We start from the raw sequence: 21,136 nt of genomic DNA on the forward strand, positions 1-21,136 counted from the left end.
ATCTTCCACCTGAAAGGATTGAACCAGCAGCACCCTTTGAGTTTGTGACAGTAGATCTGTTCGGTCCTTATGAGGTGAAAAAGAGGATACGACTGAAGGTCTGGGGGACTGTGTATTGCTGTAAGCAGTGGTTCTCAGACCTGTCCTGGAGTACCCCCGGCCCTGCACATTTTGTATGTCTCCCACATCGATCACACCTGATTCAACTCATCAGCTCATTAGTGGAGACTGCAAGACATGAAGTGGGTGTGTCAGAAATAGGGAGACATACAAAATGTCTGCTAAACAGCAAAGTCCACTAAAGGAGGTAGAGCTTTTTCACATTTGGCTCCCAAACTCTGGAATAGCCTTCCTGATAACGTTCGGGGTTCAGACACACTCTCTCTGTTTAAATCTAGATTAAAGACACATCTCTTTAGCCAAGCATTCACATAATGCATCTTATAATCTTGTACTGCAGTTATATCTGATCAAATGTACATTATTATTATTTTTTAGCTTGGGTTGAACAAATAATTTTTGCTTAGATGGAACAGCAGCTACGCTAATTATGTCTCTGTTTGTTTCTCTGTTTCTGATTAACATCCTGTGGTAACTAGGAATTACAGAAGCTTCAGTCTGAATCCAACCCTTAAATGATCTGAGATGACCGAACACCTGAGAAAAGATAATGCCAACCCCTCAGAGGACCTCAGAGGATGCCATCGCTCAGACAACATACAGAATTACCAAATTTTGCCATAAGTTAAATATATTAAGGTTCTGCAATATATAAATATATTGTGGAAACTTAATTTCCTGTGGAGCTGCTTTGCAACTATTTGTATTGTAAAAAGTGTTATACAAATAAACTTGAACTTGAACTTGAAAATGTGCAGTGTTGGGGGTACTTCATGGATAGGTTTGAGAACCACTGCTGTAAGGCTTCAAGGGCTATTCACGCAGATGCTGTGAGCGATCAATCCACTGAGGGTTTTTTGTTGTCTTACAAGAGGTTCACTGCTTTAAGGGGATAAGAAAGTGTGGTCAGATCCTGGCTCAAACTTTGTGGGAGTGAAGTCAGCACTGAAAGATCTCTGAGTTTTTGGAAAGAGTAGATAAACTAAAGCTTAAAGAGGAAGCCGTGAAACATGGAACAGAATGGTCTTGGAAGTTTCATCCAGGGAACTCACCCCATAGAAATGGGGCAGCTGAAGCTGCTGTGCGTGTTGTGAAAAGAGCTCTTCTTAACTTGGGGGGTGAAGACATCTTCACCTAGGGAGAATTCCAGACTTTTCTGTACATGGCAGCAAACTTGGCAAAGGAAAGGCCCATAGATGCACGAACCCAAAGTCGTGAATATTGCTTGGAGTACATTAAACCGAACTCTCTTTTGTTGGGAAGGGCAAGTCCAAGAGATATAAATGACTTTGATTTTGCAGGATACCCATACACAGGGCCGGCTCCAGGCATGGGCAGAGGTGGGCTAAGCCTACCCAAATGGCTGTCTTGCCCACCCAATCAGAATTAAATAAGATTGCGTTCATTTTTTATGCAGTGATTATATATAAGCATAATATCAGCGTCTAAAATGCATGTAGGCTATTAGTTCATTTGAAAGCTTACCCCTGAGCCCGGTCTCATGAAAATGCATATAAATAGTAAGCCAAATAAAAACAAAAACTTGTGGTATTGATACACAAAAATTTACTTTGGCGTGCATATAATACGCAGTTTTTGCATGCATATATGATTAAATCGTTTATGATACGAAATTTATATATATAATATAGGTTATAATATAGGTTTTTGTGTACATATAATACCCATCTACCCCACAACCATAATCCTACCCATTGCGTAGCATATACATGCCAAAATCATTTTTTGCGTATCAATACCACAAGTTTTTGTTTTTATTTGGCGTACTATTAATACGCACTCATGAGATCGGGCAATATCCAGTGATGCAAAATGTTTGACTTTTTTTTTGTCAAGTTCCGCAGTTTTGAATGGAATTTATTTATTTAGCTTGTTTATTTATTCTTTATATAAATTCCATTACCATAGTGGTTTGGTCTTTATATTTTCCTGAAAACTATTGGTCCCTCCAATGTTCTAGACGTTCTAGTTAGTTGAAAAGAATCACCAGTGTAGAAACAATGATCCAGAGAAAGAGAACAATTTACAATTCAATAAAGAAAAAAAGTTTGTCAGTGTACATATAATATAGTTAATATAGCAATATCTGTATAATATCTTCTATCTATATGATGACTTAAAATGCCCACCCAGGATATCTCCCAGCCCATCTTTCTATAGCTGTCAAGTGAAAGTGAAAAGGCCAAGTATGGTGACCCATACTCAGAATTCGTGCTCTACATTTACCCATCCAAAGTGCACACACACAGCAGTGAACACACACCCAGAGCAGTGGGCAGCCATTTATGCTGTGGCGGTTCGTTGGAGGTTCGGTGCCTTGCTCAAGGGCACCTCAGTCGTAGTATTGAAGGTGGAGAGAGTGCTGTACATTTACTCCCCCCACCTACAATCCCTGCCGGCCCAAGACTCGAACTCGCAACCTAGAGAGTCCGACTCTCTAACCCTCTCTTCCCTCTCAGGCCCGGGTCAAGAACCAGGCCTGCCCGTACAAGACATTGAGGGTTATCCAAGGAGAAATTAACAAATTCTGGGGGAAGTGGAGCCAGCTAGCAGTGCCAAACTTGTTCATACAGAATAAGTGGCACACAAAAGAAAGGAATGTTGCTGTGGGAGATATTGTCTGGGTTGCAGATCAAAATGCCTTGAGGAGTCAATACAAATTGGGAAAAGTCATCAAAGCAAATGCTTCTTCTAAAGGTATTGTATGAGATGTTGACGTCAGAGTTTTTTTAAGTCATGCAGTCGTTTGCTCTGGTCCCAAGAAGGTAAATACAAAGACTATTAAAAATGAAAGTACAAAAATTCCATCAGCTGTTCTTCACAGAGATGTCCACCAGTTAGTTGTGTTGATCCCAGTGGAGGCACAGTCCTATCAGAAAGTGTGACATCTTGGATTTAAGAACCAAGGAGGTCAAGTGGAGTTAGAAACATAATTTAAGTTAATTTCAAAAGTAATTTAATCTGTCTGGAAAAGAAAACAGAAATTCTGAGCGCCGAACCGATTACGTCAGAAGAAACAGTTTACGGAAAGTTACGAAGAGCATCGGAAACAGCCGAAGTAGGCGAAAGAATGGTTAACTTGTGATTAGCGCGCGCTGAAAGGGAGCAAGTGCGGAGAGCGATAAAAAGCACTCGTCTTGATAGATTAACAGCGCGTGAGCGTCCACTTACATGATGTGTGTTTTCAGAGAGGATTATCGGAACTAAAGTGTTATGAGAGAACGAGGACATGAATCGGAAAGCATATCAATGAGTAGTCAACTAATGGTAGGATGAAAGTGCTTTTAAACAAGTTTTAATGCCATTTTTTGTGTTAATGAGATTATTTGAACTAAAATACGCTTGCTAATTTTGCTAAAGATGTGTTTGCTAACGCTATTAATTGTATTTACAATGAAATGTGCATATTGTGTATTTTTGTTAACTCATAAAATGTGAATAATTTGATTGTAATGAGGTATTTCATTCTGTTTTTAATTTAACTCAACTGATTTTAAACTGAATTTTGCTGCTAAATGACTGATTGAAAATTTGTTGAACCACTTATTAAACCATTGACTTTGGTCCATCATCTAACTTTATTCAAACTAACTGAAGTTCATCTATTGGACACCTGTTCTGTGCATGGACTTAAAATCAACACGGTACAAGTCAGTCAAGACTGTAACAAGTTTATTGAAGAAAGTAAAGCCATCTTGAGTTGATCCCTGTGTCTGTGATTCACTGAGCTCTTTTTCGAGTTAGAGACTGAATTTCTGTGTGGAATCCAAGTTAACTCCACGAGTTCAGAGGCAAAGTATACTCGTGATGAGTTTTATTTAAAATATAGTCATCAAAGACTGGTGCTTTGCTTAAAGCATGTGAACTCCGTCCCATGACTGACTCTGTATCTCTGAAGTCTTTATCTATAGGCCATTGTGAGAGGTAACTAATTGGAAAAAAAATCTTTCATAAAATGTTGACATTGTTACAGTTTGGCTTACCGATAAAAAGGGCAACGTGCTGAAAAAGTCAACAGATATACAGTATATCTGGTTTAAGCATTAATGGAAATGCGTTTAATGTAAAACCAATACACAAACATTGGTTGGTAAACATGGTACATAGTGTATATATGATACATACTGTTTGTGTATATAAATAAACATGTCAACAAATTTTAGTGGGATTTTTTTTCACCAGCCTTTCTGTACATTACACCAAAAAGTCTTAAAATTATGATCTAAACATTAAAAATTCAAATAATACGTTTTAATAGAGGAGGTAGGTTTTTTTTTTCTTTTTTGAGGTAGTATTAATTTTAATAAAGGATTTGCTAGAATGAACATAATGAAAATTAGAATTTTCTATTGAAAAAAAAATAGAATAAAAATGAACAAACTACAAACGTATGGAGGGCCAAATTACTCAAAATTAAATGTTGAAATAAATCGTTAAATACATAATTAAATAATAAGTATTAAACAAAATTACTAAAACTTTTTAAAATCAAACTAAAAATACAAAAATGACTAATATGAATCTAAAATATATGAAATGGAATGTAAATAGAAAATTTGAATTTTAGAAAATAGAGTAAAAAGGAACTAAATAATGCAAATAGAATAATTCAGTAAAATGTATCATAAATTTGTTATTGTGTGTTTTTATATATATATATATATATATATTACAGTGCCCTCCGAAAGTATTGGAACAGTAAAGACAAAATTGCTCTGTTGGCTGTGGAGTCAAGACATTTACAAATATGATTAAAAGATGAATATGAGACAAAACTACAGAATGTCAGATTTTATTATTGGGTGATTCAACACACAGATGTTTTACCAGCTAAGAAGTTCAGCACTTTTAGAGTTTCATCCCTCTATCTGATGTGAGCATAAGTATTGTAACAGTTGCCTCTCAGGTCTTTCTAAGTGATCAGCTGTGTCCTGTTGCATTAATTCTTCAGATATTAAAAGCAGGGAATGTGTCGTATCAATTATATCCATTACTTCTGCATTCTGAATCTTGCATTCGATGATGACACACACAAACCAGGATGAAGATGAGGGAGCTGACTTTGAGAGAAAAGCAAGCAATTTAGATGCTAAAAGAAAAGAGGAAGTCAGTTAGAGCTATAGCAAAAACAAAGGGCATGGAGAAATCAAGAGTTTGGAAACCACCAGCAACACCAGTAACCAACAACTACCTGATCGGCTGAGAAAACAACAGTAGTTGATGACAGACAAATCATAAAAGCTGTGAAAATGAACCCTAAAAGACGTGTCTGTGAAATCACCTACAACTTCCAGAAAGCTGGGGTGATGCTCTGACAATCTACTGTCCTCAGGAGACTTTGACACAGAATTACAGATGCTACACAGCAAGATGCAAACCTCTGACCAGCACCAAAAATAGAAAGGCCAGATTAGAGTTTGCAAAAAAGCACAAAGGTGAGCCAGAAGAGTTTTGGAACTGTGTTTATGGACCGATGAGACAAAGATGAACCTTTATCTAAGTGATGGGAAAGCAAAAATGTGGAGAAAAAAAGGGAACTGCAAATGATCCCAAACATACAGCTTCATCTGTAAAGCATGGTGGAGGTGGTGTCATGGCATGGGCATGCATGGCTGTCTCTGGAACAGGCCCTCTCAACTGCTCACATCAATGAGTGGGATGAACTCTAAAAGTGCTGTTCTTTTTATTTGGTAAAACATGTATGTGTTGAAACGGCTAATAATAAAATGTGACATTCTATAGTTTTGTCTCATATTCATCTTTTAATCATATTTGCAAATGTCTTGACTCCACAGCCAACAGAGCAATTTTGTCTTTACTGATCCAATACTATATATATATATATATACTTTAAAAAGGTAGCTTCGTCAAGACAAATAATAAACAAACTGTTGAGTTATTGTTAATGCTCTTGTAAAATTATTAGCTAACATTGTGCAAATTATTATTATTTTTTTTCTTTTTTAATGCCAGGTGCTTGTTGATTAAGTCTTACTTGTTTTGAATCTGGAATATTCTTGTAAATTCTAAATTCTCTTCTAAACTAATTTAAAATCTATATTTCCAAGGAAAGTTATATCTCTTATATAGACTTCATGCTGTGAAGTAGAAGACTGGAGTGTGGTGTGTACCAGTGATGAAGGCCTCCAGCATGAGTCCCAGCAGCATCTGCAGGGCGAGCAGAGCTATGGCGGTCGGACAGTCAGCGTTGGGGTACATGGTGCCGTATCCAATGGTCAGCTGCGTCTCGAGGGCGAAAGAGAAGGCGGCGGTGAAGCCTGTCACGTGTTTGACACACAGCACATGCCCGGGTGGTGGAGAGTCGTGATCAGGCACCTCCAGGTCTCCGTTGACTCGGGCGAGCAGGTACCACAACACCGCAAACAGCAGCCAGTGAAGCAGGAATGAGCCGCAGAACGCCAGCACCACCCAACGCCACCGCAGCGCCAGCCACGTCCCCCACATGTCCCGCAGGGCCCCGAACCACGTCTCTCTGGAGCCCGGGGCACTACCTCGCATCAGGCTCCGGCCGTCCTTGCTGACCAGCCGCTGACGGGGAGATTTGGCCATCAGGGGGCAGGAGACGGCCTTTTGGTCACTGGTGGTGCTTGTCATGGTGATGGAAAGATGGCAAGGGGCTTGCACCTGGAAAGGTGAGCAAAGAGCACCTCATATCAGCTACACATGCTGCATTTCTAAACTTTTGCATATGAAAATCTGATGTTCGTAAAGGGAAGTTCACCTCAAAAAACAAAAATGAAATTTCAAATACATGTCAATCAAAATCTGTATGTTTACCTGCTATTGAGTTCTGTGAAACACAAAAGGAGACATCTAGAAGAATTTGTATGAGGTGTCTTATGCTCCAAACTTTTATTTGTGAGGAAACAGGCCATAATTTTGATTATTACTGTAAATTAGTGTAAAATATTAGATTATTAGTAATTAGTGTAAATATTTGACCCAGAAATAGGGATGGACGTTTTCACAGGGGAAATAAGTAAATAATAAGTAGTAAGTAAATAAATAAATATTAAGGATAGAGGACTTGTATTTTAGCAAAAACAAATCTTTAAAAATCTATTTTGGTAATTGAAATAAAATCAAATGTTAGTAATAGATGAAAAACTTAAACCTAAAAAAAATAAATAAATAGAACTGCATTGGTAACTAACTGAAACTTATTTTTTTTAAATGAAGTTTTAGTACCTAAAATTACTGAAACTGAAAATAACACTGAAAAAAGTAATACAAATTTTGTTTAAGGTAGCTACATTTAAATAAATTTAGTTGACTAACTTTCAGCAAAATTTGTTTATTTAAATGTAGCTTAAATAAGTTGATTGAAACCACTTACCTTAAAACAATTTAGTAAATTCAATTAACCATTTTTTTTTTGTGAAAAAAAAAAAAAAAAAAAAAAAAAATATATATATATATATATATATATATATATATATATATATATATATATATATATATATATATATATATATAAAAGCACATAAAAAAATACTTAAACTTTTAATGGATTAGTTCACTTTCAAATAAAAATGTCCTTATAGTTTACTCACCCCTATGTCATCCAAGATGTTTATGTATTTCTTTCTTCAGTCGAAAAGAAATTAAGGTTTTTGATGAAAACATTCCAGGAACTCAATCAATCAAACTTTATTTATAAAGCACTTTAAAAACACCTAAGTGGACCAAAGTGCTGAACAGTGCTGAAAATAAAACTCAAACAAACATAAAATACAATTAAAACAACATTAAGAGGCAACATTTAAAACAAATAAAAATAAAATGAATGATGCGACGGGCGAACAGCAGCGCAAGGTTCAACTAAATTACAGGCCAGAGCAATATCAAACAATACAGGCATATGGTCAGAAAATACTGCGTCACAGATCTCAAGGTTATGAACAGGCAAACCAAAGGATAAAACAAGATCAAGTGTATGTCCGCGTTCCTGTGTGGGGCCAGACACAGACTGCACCAGATTAAAAGAGTCAATAAAAAGTCCTTTGCCATTACATTTTCTGGACAACACACATGGACATTAAAATCCCCAACAATAAGGACATGACTGTCTCCATATCCTTAGTTTCAATGGACTCCAAATGGCCGAAGGTCAAAATTACAGTTTCAGTGCAGCTGTGAAGGGCTATAAATGATACCAGATGATGAATAAGGGTCTTATATTGCGATAAAAGATCGGTCATTTAAAAAAAAAAATACATAAAAATGTACATGCTTTATAAACACAAATGCTTGGCTGTTCTGCGATGCGCGTTCGTGACGTCACATACGTTGAAAACTTCACGCTTATTATTAAGGTTTCGCTATATAAGACCCTTATTCATTATATGGTATCGTTTATAGCCCTTTGAAGCTGCACTGAAACTGTAATTTTGACCTTTGACCGTTTGGAGTCCATTGGAACTAAGGATATGGAGACAGTTCCTAGAATGTTTTCATCAAAAACCTTAATTTCTTTTCGACTGAAGAAAGAAATACATAAACATCTTGGATGACATGGGGGTGAGTAAACTATCAGAAAATTTAAATTTGAAAGTGAACTAATCCTTTAAAATCAAACTGAAAATATAAAAAAGCTCATTTAAAATATGATTAAATATAGTATATAAATAATAGTAAAATCACTAAAATCTATCGTATTGCTTTCAGGAGATTTGAAATGTGATGTATAAGCTGTTTAAAAAAAGCACAAACACCTTAAAAGTAGTTATGGTGTTTGTCCTTTTTTTGGCACTTGGCAGCTGTCGTATTGTCAATAGGTTTCTCCTTTTTGGTTTGCAACTACATTAAGGATGACAACAACAGATTTTCAGGTGAACTATTCCTTTGACATTTTAACCAGCAGTATGAACATTAGTCACCTGTGTTATTATTGAGGAAGGGAAGGCAGAGATGTTGTGTGGTGTGTGTACTTCTGCACTGATGTGATTTAATTGGTGATGTTTCTCAGTGGGGTGTGTGTGTTGAAAGGACAGCAGGAATGTGTGTTTAATCCGCTCTTTTTTTTGTGTGCTGTCTCTCTCTCTACCAGACGACTGCGAGTAATTAGTCTGACACTAAAAAGCAAAGCACTGAATTAATAATAAAAAGAAAAAAGAACTCCAGTAGCACAAAGTTTTTTCAGCGTGTCAGTCTGTTTAATGATATTAGATTGTGTGCTAGAGAACCTGGCAAAGAGTGTACCAGTCACTTGTATAACAAGTTAAATGTGTCTGTAAATATTATGCAGGCGCACTAAATGAAAGTGCCTGAGTGTGAGGCTGTTTGCATGCCAGCGCTTCAGGTTAAACTGTAAATAAGAGGAGAGTGTCACATTTTTATTTAACAAATGTTAACTTGCCCTCCGGCTTCTCTCCCGGTGAGGAGAGGGAATGTTCCACTTCTGGATGTTTTCCTAATGGGGGAAAATTGCTGGATGAAGATGAGTGAGGTTTACTTTAAATCTTCAAATTCTAGCATATTGTGACCCAACCTTGATCCCTGCCAGGGGTTAAAATGGGATTTCGGGGATAAAAAAATCCCTGTGGTGGTGTTTCTGGTGAACCTAAGATATGACATGACAGTTTCAATGTAGAATGTTGCAATATTAATATATTTACTGGAAATAAAAAATAATAGCTTGGGAAAAGAATAAAGATAAAAATAAATTATTAAATATAGTTATACTTACCAAGGCTACGTAGATTTGATCGAAATACAGTAAAAATAGTAATATTGTGACATTATATAGAAAAAAATATTTTCTGTTTTAATGTATTTTAAAAAGTAATTTATTCCTGTGATGGCAAATTTACATTTTTCTAATTTAAAGACTTCAGCGTCACATGGTCCTTCAAAAAACATTCTAATATGCTGATTTGGTGCTCAAGAAACATTTCTTGTGATTATCAATGTTGAAAACAGTTCATATTTTTGTAGAAACCGTGAGACATTTTTTTCTAATTTAATTGATGCAAAGTTCAAAAGAACAGTATTTATTATAAATAAAAGTCTTTTGCAATATTAATTTAATGCATCCTTGCTGAATAAAAGTATTATATATTAGTTTATATATAGTATAGCGCATATACAGTAATTTTAATACTTTAAATATTTCAATTTTTTATAAGAACCCACGGTAACGCGGGTGTCACAAACACTGGTGATTATCTGGAAAGGTCTTTTTAAAGCATTATCCCTCACTTTCAACTCAGGAAGTCCCTAAGTGACATATATTGAACACCCAGGTTCAGTCATTTGACAATGTGTGCATTTTTGTTGCCATAGCAACATTTGTCCTGTCTGGTTAGCACATGTTGCAGTGTCAGCAATTTTTAAAACACTTGTTTTGGTTACTAAAGGTATGTTTCAACCCATGCAACAATTCTAATATTTTAATAACATATCCTAGATTACTGATTTTAATACATTTCTTGAACAAACTGATATAAAACAAGTTATATGACATATATGTCACATTGGGCTATTAACCTTATAAAAGTAGGTGGAATTTTGATGTGACGTATTTGTCATTAAAGGGATAGTTCACCCAAAAATGAAAATTTTATGTTTATCTGTTTACCCCAAGGGCATCCAAGATGTAGGTGACTTTGTTTGTAGAACACAAACAAAGATTTTTAACTCAAACCATTGCAGTCTGTATATAATTGCAGTCAATGGGTCTCACGGCTTTGAGAGAAAAAAAAAAACATACATAGACAAAACCAAATTAAACCCTGCGGCTCGTGACGATACATTGAGGTCTAAAGACACGAAAGGATCGGTCTGTGCAAGAAACTGAACAGTATTTATATCTTTTTTTTACCTCTGATCCGCCACACGGATATCGTCAGGAGCCACAGGGTTTAATTTGGTTTTGTCTGTGTATGATTTTTTTTTTCTCTCTCAAAGCCGTGAGTCCCGTTGACTGCAATTATATGACAGACAGACCGCAACGGTTTAAAGTCTGTGTAAAGTGATTTTAAAATATGTGTTCTGAGTTTATCACACAACAGAAAAATGTGTTATTAACCACACAGCCAAATCTGAATGATTAAAAAAAAACGCCAAGTAACTAAAATAAGTTATCAAAATCTTTGAAAAATAAGAACTCTCTGCTCTTAAACGCTGGGGGCGTGTCAGCGCTGAAACCACGCCCACTCGCGGGAAAGCAGCCATCTCTCTGAACTGTCAAATACCGCTACAACCAGAATGGATGCTACTGATACTACCTCTAGTAGCTCAATTGGATTTATACAGACATATATGTTTGAGCGTGCAAGTTCGTTATTTAATTGTAAACGTGCACAAGCTAACAGTCTATGGTTGAAACCTTCTCGTCTTCGAGGCGAGCGTGGCTCATGGTTGCTTAGCAACGGCAACACCACAAGAGCGCAAGCTCCGGTGCGCTTTGAAAGAAGAGAAAGCGGTATAGCTCGCATTTCTAGATGCGACTTGTGAACGCTCCATATTTTTAAATTGTATGTATTCTGCCACATATGGATGTCTCTGGGCTAAGACCCAGGTATCCATTCACGCTAGAACCGTCCCTGCCTAGAATCTGTAGGCTATATCTAACATTCAAAAAGACAAAACTAAGAACTTGACCTCTCAACATAGTGTTAGGGGCGGGGCCATGCTCGGTGGCTCCATTGCGTCATCGAGCCACCGTTTTAGCCCCGCCCAAAAACGCCTGAACACAGAATTGGTGAAAAACTGTTTAACGGTTTAACTCCACAATTCAGTATTACATAGTTCAAAGTCTTTGTAATGTGTTTCACCAATACATTTCTACATTTGTTTATAAACAACTCTCAGAATTCTCTTTACACGGACTTTAAGTTAAAAATCTTCATTTGTGTTCTACTGGAGAAACAAAGTCACCTACATCTTGGATGCCCTTGGGGTAAGCAGATAAATATCAAATTTTCATTTTTGGGTGAACTATCCCTTTAAGAAAAATGGTAATGAGCTGCTCAATTAATTGAGCTGATTCAGTTATTTTAATGTTATATATTTTCTGCTGCTCATTTCAAAGCAAATCTACATGCACGTTTAACATGTTAACCTCCAGTGTGAGGTAGTTATTTATTTTTATTCAGTTCACACATTTTTGAGTTGTGAAAAAATAAATAAAAATTCTGGTTAAACCATATACCTGAAAAGGTAGAATTTTGATATGTTACAAAAGAGTTACATAAAACTTAATGGTCTCAGTTATGTTGTTTTGAAATATGTTGTGGCAAAGAAAATAAAATCCAAAAACTGTATTACTTCTGAAAAAGGTTTTTGTTTTATCTTCCAAGAAATCATTTTAATATATGTTAATATATTTAATATAATATACATTTTATCATTTTAATATATGTTGTGGACAAGCAAATAAACAGAAAAAACAACAACTGTTATTTAGCAAAAAAATAAAAATTAAATTTCTTTTTTTCAATTGAGAAATAAACACCCAATGTGTCATATATGTAACATGAAAGATTTATCATAAACGCCTAATGTGTCATATATGTAACATGAAAGATCTTTCACAAGGAGGGGTTGTATTTCAAAAACAGAACTGCAGAAACATATTATAAGTGGTCTATTTGGTTTGTTTTATGTGCCCCATAATTGTCCTATAAGGAGAAATTGGTCCAGGTTCTTATGGGTTAATAATAATTTTTTTTACGTTTTTAAGATTTCAAGTTTTTCATCAAATAATTATGTTTTAGCTTAATTGAAATTACAAAAAAAAATTCTAACAGTTTTAATTTTGATTGACAATAACAACAATGGAACAGACAGAAATTTAGGATAATATCATGATAGATTTTACTTAAAGTTTCATTCTGTACAGTCCATAATTACACCATTCTGACACAATTTCTATTCTATTTTTATTATTATTTTATTTATGGTTTTAAGGTTTTATTAAAAACCAAGAAAAAGAAAAACAATCAGCATTAAAAAAAAAAATCCATTAAATTACTGAACTGCCTCAGTAATGTATACAGAGTGGAGCCGTTTTTATTCTAATATAAATATATATATATATATATAAAATATGACATTTAGTTGATGTCAGTCAGAAATGAGGTCACACTGATCAAATATTATAAATGATTTTTTTCACTCTTCAGTCAGAGCTACCAGAACACCATTCCGGATCTTTGGCCCAGTATAACCCTGCTTCCTGTCCATGAAGTATACTTTCAATTAGACAAGTCCATGAAGATTTACTGTATATCTTAACCTAAACTTCACGAGGGACTTCATCACATGATAAATCACAGTAGTAGCCGAGTGCATGTTTGTGGCGCATGTTATTCGTGTGATCAGATCTGCTCACAGGGCAATAAAAACACATCTCTCTTTATGTGTCCTGTTCCGCTGATAATGTCAGCTCTACTTCTGGTGTACCACAGTCTGTGGACGTCTGATGCTACACTATGGCTCCTCATGTATGAATGTCATTCATTTACACAGATCCTTTGCAGACAGAGTCATTGCCACATAACCATATTGTTGCTTGTCTTCATACGAGATTTCATTAACTTATGAATGATAGGCTTTCAGTTGACGGCGTGACGCTGGTTATATTCACAAATGGAACTTAATTCGTATCAAAAGATGCTTTTAAACGCATACTTTTTTCTTTTATTTACTGCAAGAAAAATTTATTGTTTTTTAGTAAAGATATTTAAACATTCTTAAATCAAGACATATTTACTTGGGAAGCAAAACGATATATTATAAGGAGTCTTGCAAAATGTGTCAAAATTAAGTGAGTTTAAAACAATGAAATATATATTTATATAGAAAAATAAACGTAATCCAAAGGGATAAAGATTATTTTTACTAGCAGATATTTTATTTCTTGTTTTAAGCCTAAATTTTCTTAATTTTGACACATTTTTCAGACTTTTCTTAAATCATTTTGCTTCTCAAGTAAGTGATTTTTGAATATTCAGATATTTGTACTGGAAAACAAGACAAAAATACTGAATAAGAAATGGATTTTTTGCACTACACCTAATCGAATTAAATATTTAGACATATTTTAGATGATACCATGTGATTTTATACAGAATCGTGTTACATATTATAGGAAACAAGGCTTTACACACATTCACATTACGTCGTGGTCAAAACATTTCTGTTTGCTGTAATGTCTAGCTTAAATTTTTACAAATTGCTTGAAAATGTGATTTTTAAAAACTAAAGGATGTAGTTTGAGTTAAATCTAGCCAAGATTTGATAACATCATTTTCTTTGCATTTCAGGATTTGTTTTACTAGCAGTTCTTTATTTTCTTTGATTTCTTTTTCCCCTTTCATCAGTCATATCTTTGATTGACATCTTGCAATTATTAAGCTACCTCAATGACACATGAGAAACAATAGCAAAACAATGAGTAGCTGATTCCTGGATGTAAGATTAACCTGGACCTTTGTGTGTGTGTGTGAGAGAGAGAGAGAATTTGAGATGGTGCTGTCAGTTACTGTATCTGAACTTTAGCACATGTCGTGCATGGTTTACTTGTGTGAACTTCAAGCTGAATTAGAATGGAAAAAATGTGTCTTGTTTCAGTGACTTTAGTTACGAGTTTAACCAGAGATTTGGTCTGATTAAAACTGAGTGACTCTCCACTGCACACAGTTCAATGTGTCAGAGTGCAAATGAGTCTGGTGTGCTCATGGGTAAATGATTATTTCAAGTGTGTGTGTGTGTGTGTGTGTGTGTGATGAGAGTCAAGAAAGAGGGAGAAGAGAATAGAGGGAGATACAGATGTTTGAAAGACAGTTACTCTCAAATATACCTTGGAAATACAAATAAAATATATATTTTAAGTGTCCTTGCCACATTTTTGTGAAAAAGGGTCTGCATCTGCTCCAAAACGACTGTAAAATTACTATAAAAGTAGTCAACACTACTCATACACTATAGTCATATGATAGCTGTAGCAAAACCTAAAAGTTTTGTATTTATTTATTTATTGGCTAAAGAGCAATGATGCTTGGTGCCAAATGACATCAGTGCCAGTGTTTTCGTTGTCCATTTCATAGCTTTGGCAGATGGGAAGACCTAAATTTCAGTCTTTATTAAGAGTCATATGGACTCATTTTTTGGTGCATCTTTTGGGTCTTGACAGACCCGTGTTTTTTTTTTTTTTTTTAAATCACCTTTTGTATTCTATTGAAGAAGAAAAGTCATATTGGAATGGCATTAAGGTTAATAAATTATGACAATTTTTCTTTTGTTTGAACTTTTCCTTTAAGAGAAAAAAGTAGATGTTAGTAAAATGCATCCTTTATGATGATTCACAAACACAAACACTGCCCTGTGAAGATCCACATGCTGATTTGTTTTCAATAGCGAGTTTGTCTGCTGAGACATTAGTCATGGTCACCCAAGGAACAATATCTTCTATTTCTCCCTTCCAGGTTTAAATCTTATCTAATAATTTCTCAAACAGAGTATAAAACTCACACACACAGTTTTACTCACCAAATTTCTCTCTTTGGGGTTTATTAGGGATTCCTCAGTGTTTTTCGACAAAGCGTGAAACCTTCAAGCGGGATCTAGAACGTGAGGAACCGTAGATCCTCAGCCAGAGTGTAAAACCAATCCAGATCCTTCTGTAGGAGACACCAGAAGAGTAAAGCGCACTGATGAACTCCAACAAACACACACATACAACGAAGAGAGCCGGCCCTGAAACTCATTGGTCACATTACTCAGCATGTGGCCAATTAGGAGTGCTTGAGAGAGGAGGAGAACACCTAGAGTCACTTGTGTGTGTGTGTGATGAATGGAACAGTACAGTAGCTTGTCTTTCTAACCCATCTTTCTAAAGTGGCTTTAACTGATAAACTTCTCTCAACCTATACTTTTCTTTAGGCTGAGGCGTGAAAACAGATTTGGTCCTGTTTTTGTGGGTCAGCGTGAGTGTTTCTGCATGAGTGCTTGTGTTAATGCTTACATAATATCTCTCATTTACAGGAAAGGGTCACACTTTTCACATTGCCGATGACAGTTGGATGGCCTTTTGATCACACTTAATTGCTCATTCTTGCAAAAATGGTGATTTTTGTAGTCAGAGTATTTGTCTTGTTTTACAAGTAAACATATCTATACATTCATATATCAAGACATAAAATGGCATAAGATACAAAGTCTAATGTATGAAAATTAAGTGAGTTTATACTTTAAAAAAACCTACCAATGGGGCTAGAAAAATATTTTTTTGTTAGTTTTTTCTTTACCTCTTTTACACTCTTAAATATAAAGGTGCTTAAAAGGTTCTTCACAGCGATGCCATAGAAGAACCATTCAGTCAAAGGTTCTTTAAAGAACCATCTCTTTCTTATCTTTTTATAATCTGAAGAACCTTCTTTCGCAACAAAGAACCTTTTGTGAAACAGACAGGTTCTTCAGATGTTAAAGGTTCTTTATGGAACCATTTAGACAAAAAGGTTCTTCTATGGCATCGTGAAGCACCTTTACTTTTAAGAGTATAGACCTAAATTTATTTAATTTTGATACATTTTTCAGAAAACAAGACTAACATATTAGGTCATTTTTCTTCATAATAAATATGCCTTCATTTAAGAATTTTTAGATATTTTTATTGAAAAACGAGACAAAAATACTGAGTAAGAAATTGATTGTTACTGCTTTTTCATAATTAAGATACTTTCATTTAAGTATCAACTGTCTTTCAGATCTTTTTCCTAGTTGCATTGCTTGCACCGCTCAGATAATTTGGTTTTGTTAGAAACTTTTGATGAGAAATGTACAAGTTCATATTTGATTACAAACAGATTTGAGCACAATGCGAGACATTGTTGAGATATCTTCTGAAACTCTAAAATGTGACTTTACTGGGGACTTTTTCCTCATAAGTAAAATCTGAGAAGCTCCAAGTCTCAGTTTAATCTTGTTGCTGTCTGGAAGAAACAATTGACATGTTAAAGATTTGTGCAAGACCAAACTTATACAATTTAACACTGGTAAATACAAACTGTCAGTATTGCACTTTATTTGGAGCTAAAATGCCAATAAATTATAGTTCTGGGAGTGATGTGAAGCTAATTGTAAAATTTCCAAATAATTTGCCTGTGGCAAACTATAGTGTCGTAATAGTGCCAGCTTATCTAAACGAGCACACAAACGTCAGCATAAAATATCAACAAATAAAAATATTCTATGGTGGTTTATGAACAGCTTCCCGCAGACCAAGTCAGGCTCATCATTTTCTGTGAGTTGCCATTTGAATACAGAATGGTTGCATCACACAGCTGATGGCCTCAGTTCATAGCTATGATAAGAAATCTGATAATTAGATAACAGCTATAAGCTAGCAAAATGTGTAGATAGCTAGAGAGCAAATAATGGTGCTCATTTACAACCACTCTGCAGGGAATATAATAATGATATATTTATATGTTTCACTCAAAAGATCTGTCATTATTTACTCACCCTCATGTTGTTTCAAACCTCTGACTTACATTCTTCTGTAGAACAACGCTTGAAAAGTTTCGAAGATTCTTCAACCTGGTGTCTTCCTACAAACTGTTAATCATACAAAAGACATAAGGGTAAGTGAAAGATAACTTTTACTTCTAAAACAAACTGAAACTGCATAAAGAGATCCTGTTTAGAAGTTCACATACCGCGTGTTGCCTCCTCGAGTTCTCAGCTTTTGTGATAGTTGTGCAGTCTCTCAGTTGTCCTGAGGCGAAGCTGGGCCTCCACATCTTTGAGCACTGTGAGGCGAATTCAGACGTGCAGAGCATGCAAGGCACCAAAGAACTTACACGACCTGGAGGTTTGTTGTCAACAGCGTAATTTATGAGCTTAACGGCTCATTCATGTTGTCAGAAAATGTAAATGGCTGTCTGAAGGGTTTTGGGATATTTGATCATCAGCTATGAGAAGTCAGAACAGCCAAGCTTGGTAGAAGTTGACAAAAAAAAAGTTATTTGAGTAATTTCAGTTATTAAAAAAAAAAAAAAAGACAATTTATCACCCTTATTTAAATAAATTAATGTTTTTTTGAGTATTTTGAAGTAATTTGTACTCAATTAACCATAATAGCCAAAACAGAGTAACCATATTTTTATTAGTATTGCACTTTATTTAGCACTTAAATAAAATTGTGCAATATCAGTATGCTGCTTTTTTCTTTCATTGTAATTTTCATAAACATTTTATTATTTTTCATGTTTTAGTATTGTTAATGTAAGTAATGTAACTAACCATACTTTATTATTGTGCTTCCCTCTGTCAATATAATAAAATTAACATACTAATATATATATATATATATATATATATATATATATATATATATATATATATATATATATATATATATTACTGAATTTAATTTATCCTGGGTTTCATCTTTTTCATCTAAAAAATAATAAATAAATCTGTGTCTGGAGTTTTATTATTTTATTACCATTACCATAGATTATCTATTAACCTTCAATTATAATAATCATCAACAAAATAATAATTATCATGATCACTGGAAATAACAATTAAAATGTAAGCAAACAAACAAACAAAAACACTTCCAGAAACTTTATGGTAAGGAAGTGAAATGTTAGGGGAAAAAAAAACAAGCTAAAATCATTTATACGATGATCTATTGACACTGTAATAATAATAATAAGAAGAAGAAGAACTAGATGTAACACCTTGATTAATATCAGTCTTTATAGTTTCACACTGAAAGCTTTATTCATTGAGCATAAATTAGTTTTATTTACAGGAACACCAGCAGATGGCGCACTGTGGCTATGAACAAATCCTGACCATCATTCAATCTGTGCTGGAAGGTCTTTGGTTAATAAACACTCTCTTCACTGTCACTTATTGCCCCCACAGAACAAATGTTTCACAGGAGCTCAAAAACACATATTGCACACTGTAGCAGAGACAAATGTGTGAATACACACACCTGCCTATGAAAAGACTGCCTGAGGATGAGAAAATGGGAGTCTCTTTGCTTGGTGTCTGATGATAACTGCAAATTATAAGTATACAATTATATTCTATACACGCATACAGGGACTCAAAACTACTAATTTTCATTTGGAAACTGATTTGAAAATAGTAAATGGATCATTATGTTCACTCACTTCAAACTTATTTTGCTTGGCTTCACTTCTGGCCACAACAAATACATTTGGGACTGATTTGAACATACTTTCTTTTGTGTCCTTTCCTAATGCATTGTTTGCCTCAACACCTTTTCTGTATTCAGTCCTCTTTGTAAAATTGAAATCTTCTGATTACGGTTGTGAAACTTAGTCCATCGTAAGCCTGTGTTTGCCACTAGATAAAAGGCTCAATACCAAACTGATGATCAAACTCATTTCCTCATCACATTCCTCTTCAAACATTGCAGGACTTGTGTGAGTGTTACTCAGTGGCTCTTTCAAAACTCAGGAAACTTAATGGAGATTTTGGTTGTTTTATTTATGTTTTAACAGATGTTTCTACAAAATTCCTCCGGAGATATAAAAACAGCCACAAATGAGACAATTGTTGCCATACAGAATGAATACAGAGATATTAAATTCATGTAGATACCAGCTCAGATTGTTCAGCCATGGAAACATAAAATGAGAAAGGATTTGTGTCTTTTGTGTTTATATTCAAGTAATCTGACTGCAGACTTCATCTGAGAACAGTTTGAGACATTTTTGAGATGTCTTGGAATCTGTTTCTATAGAGGAAATATTGAATTAATTTAGCTGTCTTGGAGTTGAGATATTCAAGAGATTTGATTTGTGAACTCTTCTGTGGTCAGACACGGGGTCAATTGTGTGCAATAGTGTGAAAACACATTGCAGGGCAATAATAACATTGCAGACAAGTATTGGACTAGCATATGGACGTTATTTAAATAATATTTGCCTGCTTCCTGATGTACAATATGAACACGCCTGACAAGAACAATTACAAATTCCTGAAACCGGTGAATTTTTTATTTTTTTTTGTCAGCTGACATATCTAAACACACACACACACCCACCCACACACACACACACCCACACACAGAGGCTGGTTTTGTTTTAGCTCCGTTCTACTGTTACTGTGAATCCAGGTCACTACACAGAAGGAACACTGTCCAACTGAGAGTGAGAAAGACTGAGACGAAGGGAAAGAGAATAACAGAATGCGAGAGAAGCAAGGAATGTAGTAGAAAAAATAACGGGTGGTATAAGAGCAGAAGAGAGAATTGAAAGAGAGATGAGAAATGGAATGTAAACCAATAGAAAATTACAAAGTAAACAAGTTTTTTTTACATTGTCTGAAGAAAATGTGAGCACTGCTTTCCCACGTAAAACTCACTGCCACTATGCAAGAATGCTGGTATGTGGTTGTTGATGTGTTCTGGGTGGTTTTTAGGGTGTTCTTATGTTGCTCAGGGATGGTTGCTTAAGTCAAAAGAGCATCTATGGTATTCTGGTCTGTATAGATCTCAGGTCCCTTCTTCAATGCAAATCTATAGTCATTTTTGCCCATTTAATTTTTTCCTTAGCAAGATAACGATAACAGGCCTCGCTTCAACACCTGCTTGCAAAACACATGACCCTATATCTTTACTCTTTACTATCTTTGACAAATGGCAGACCAGAAGTCCTTCATTTCTGATGAAGATTAATAGAATTTTGAAGGTATGAATTTTATTTAGATCTGATTTGAACCCTGGATGCATTAAAATATGAAGTCTTTATTAAACGAACAATGTATGATGTTTTCACATCAAAACCTGAGCTTTGCAGCTATTTTTTTTCCACTAAAATGTTATACACAGTTTCTCTAAAATAGGAGGTTATGAAAAATTATTTTCAAAATAAGAAATATTTTATGATTGGTAACAGCTAATATAAACATCACAATAATCTACAAGTAATCCCCACGACTGTAATGTATTTCAGATCAAAACATCAGAATTACCACTATA

The 21,136-nt window shown here is 34.9% G+C and overlaps 1 protein-coding gene across 1 annotated transcript in view; it reads right to left on the reverse strand.

Annotated features, from left to right (window-relative positions):
• LOC306851617 (inward rectifier potassium channel 13-like) overlaps window positions 1-15,841 on the reverse strand; it is a 19,955-nt gene extending 4,114 nt beyond the window's left edge. Inside the window, exons 1-2 of the mRNA XM_079388004.1 lie at window positions 15,658-15,841; window positions 6,273-6,786 (exon numbers count right to left, since the gene is read on the reverse strand). Of these exons, the coding sequence (XP_079244130.1) occupies window positions 6,273-6,756 (484 nt within the window). The 5' untranslated portion in view covers window positions 6,757-6,786; window positions 15,658-15,841. The remainder of the gene's footprint in view (window positions 1-6,272; window positions 6,787-15,657) is intronic.
• Window positions 15,842-21,136: the final 5,295 nt, after the last annotated feature.

This window comes from Barbus barbus (genome assembly GCF_936440315.1).
Source record: "Barbus barbus genome assembly, chromosome: 31".
NCBI lineage: Eukaryota > Metazoa > Chordata > Actinopteri > Cypriniformes > Cyprinidae > Barbus > Barbus barbus.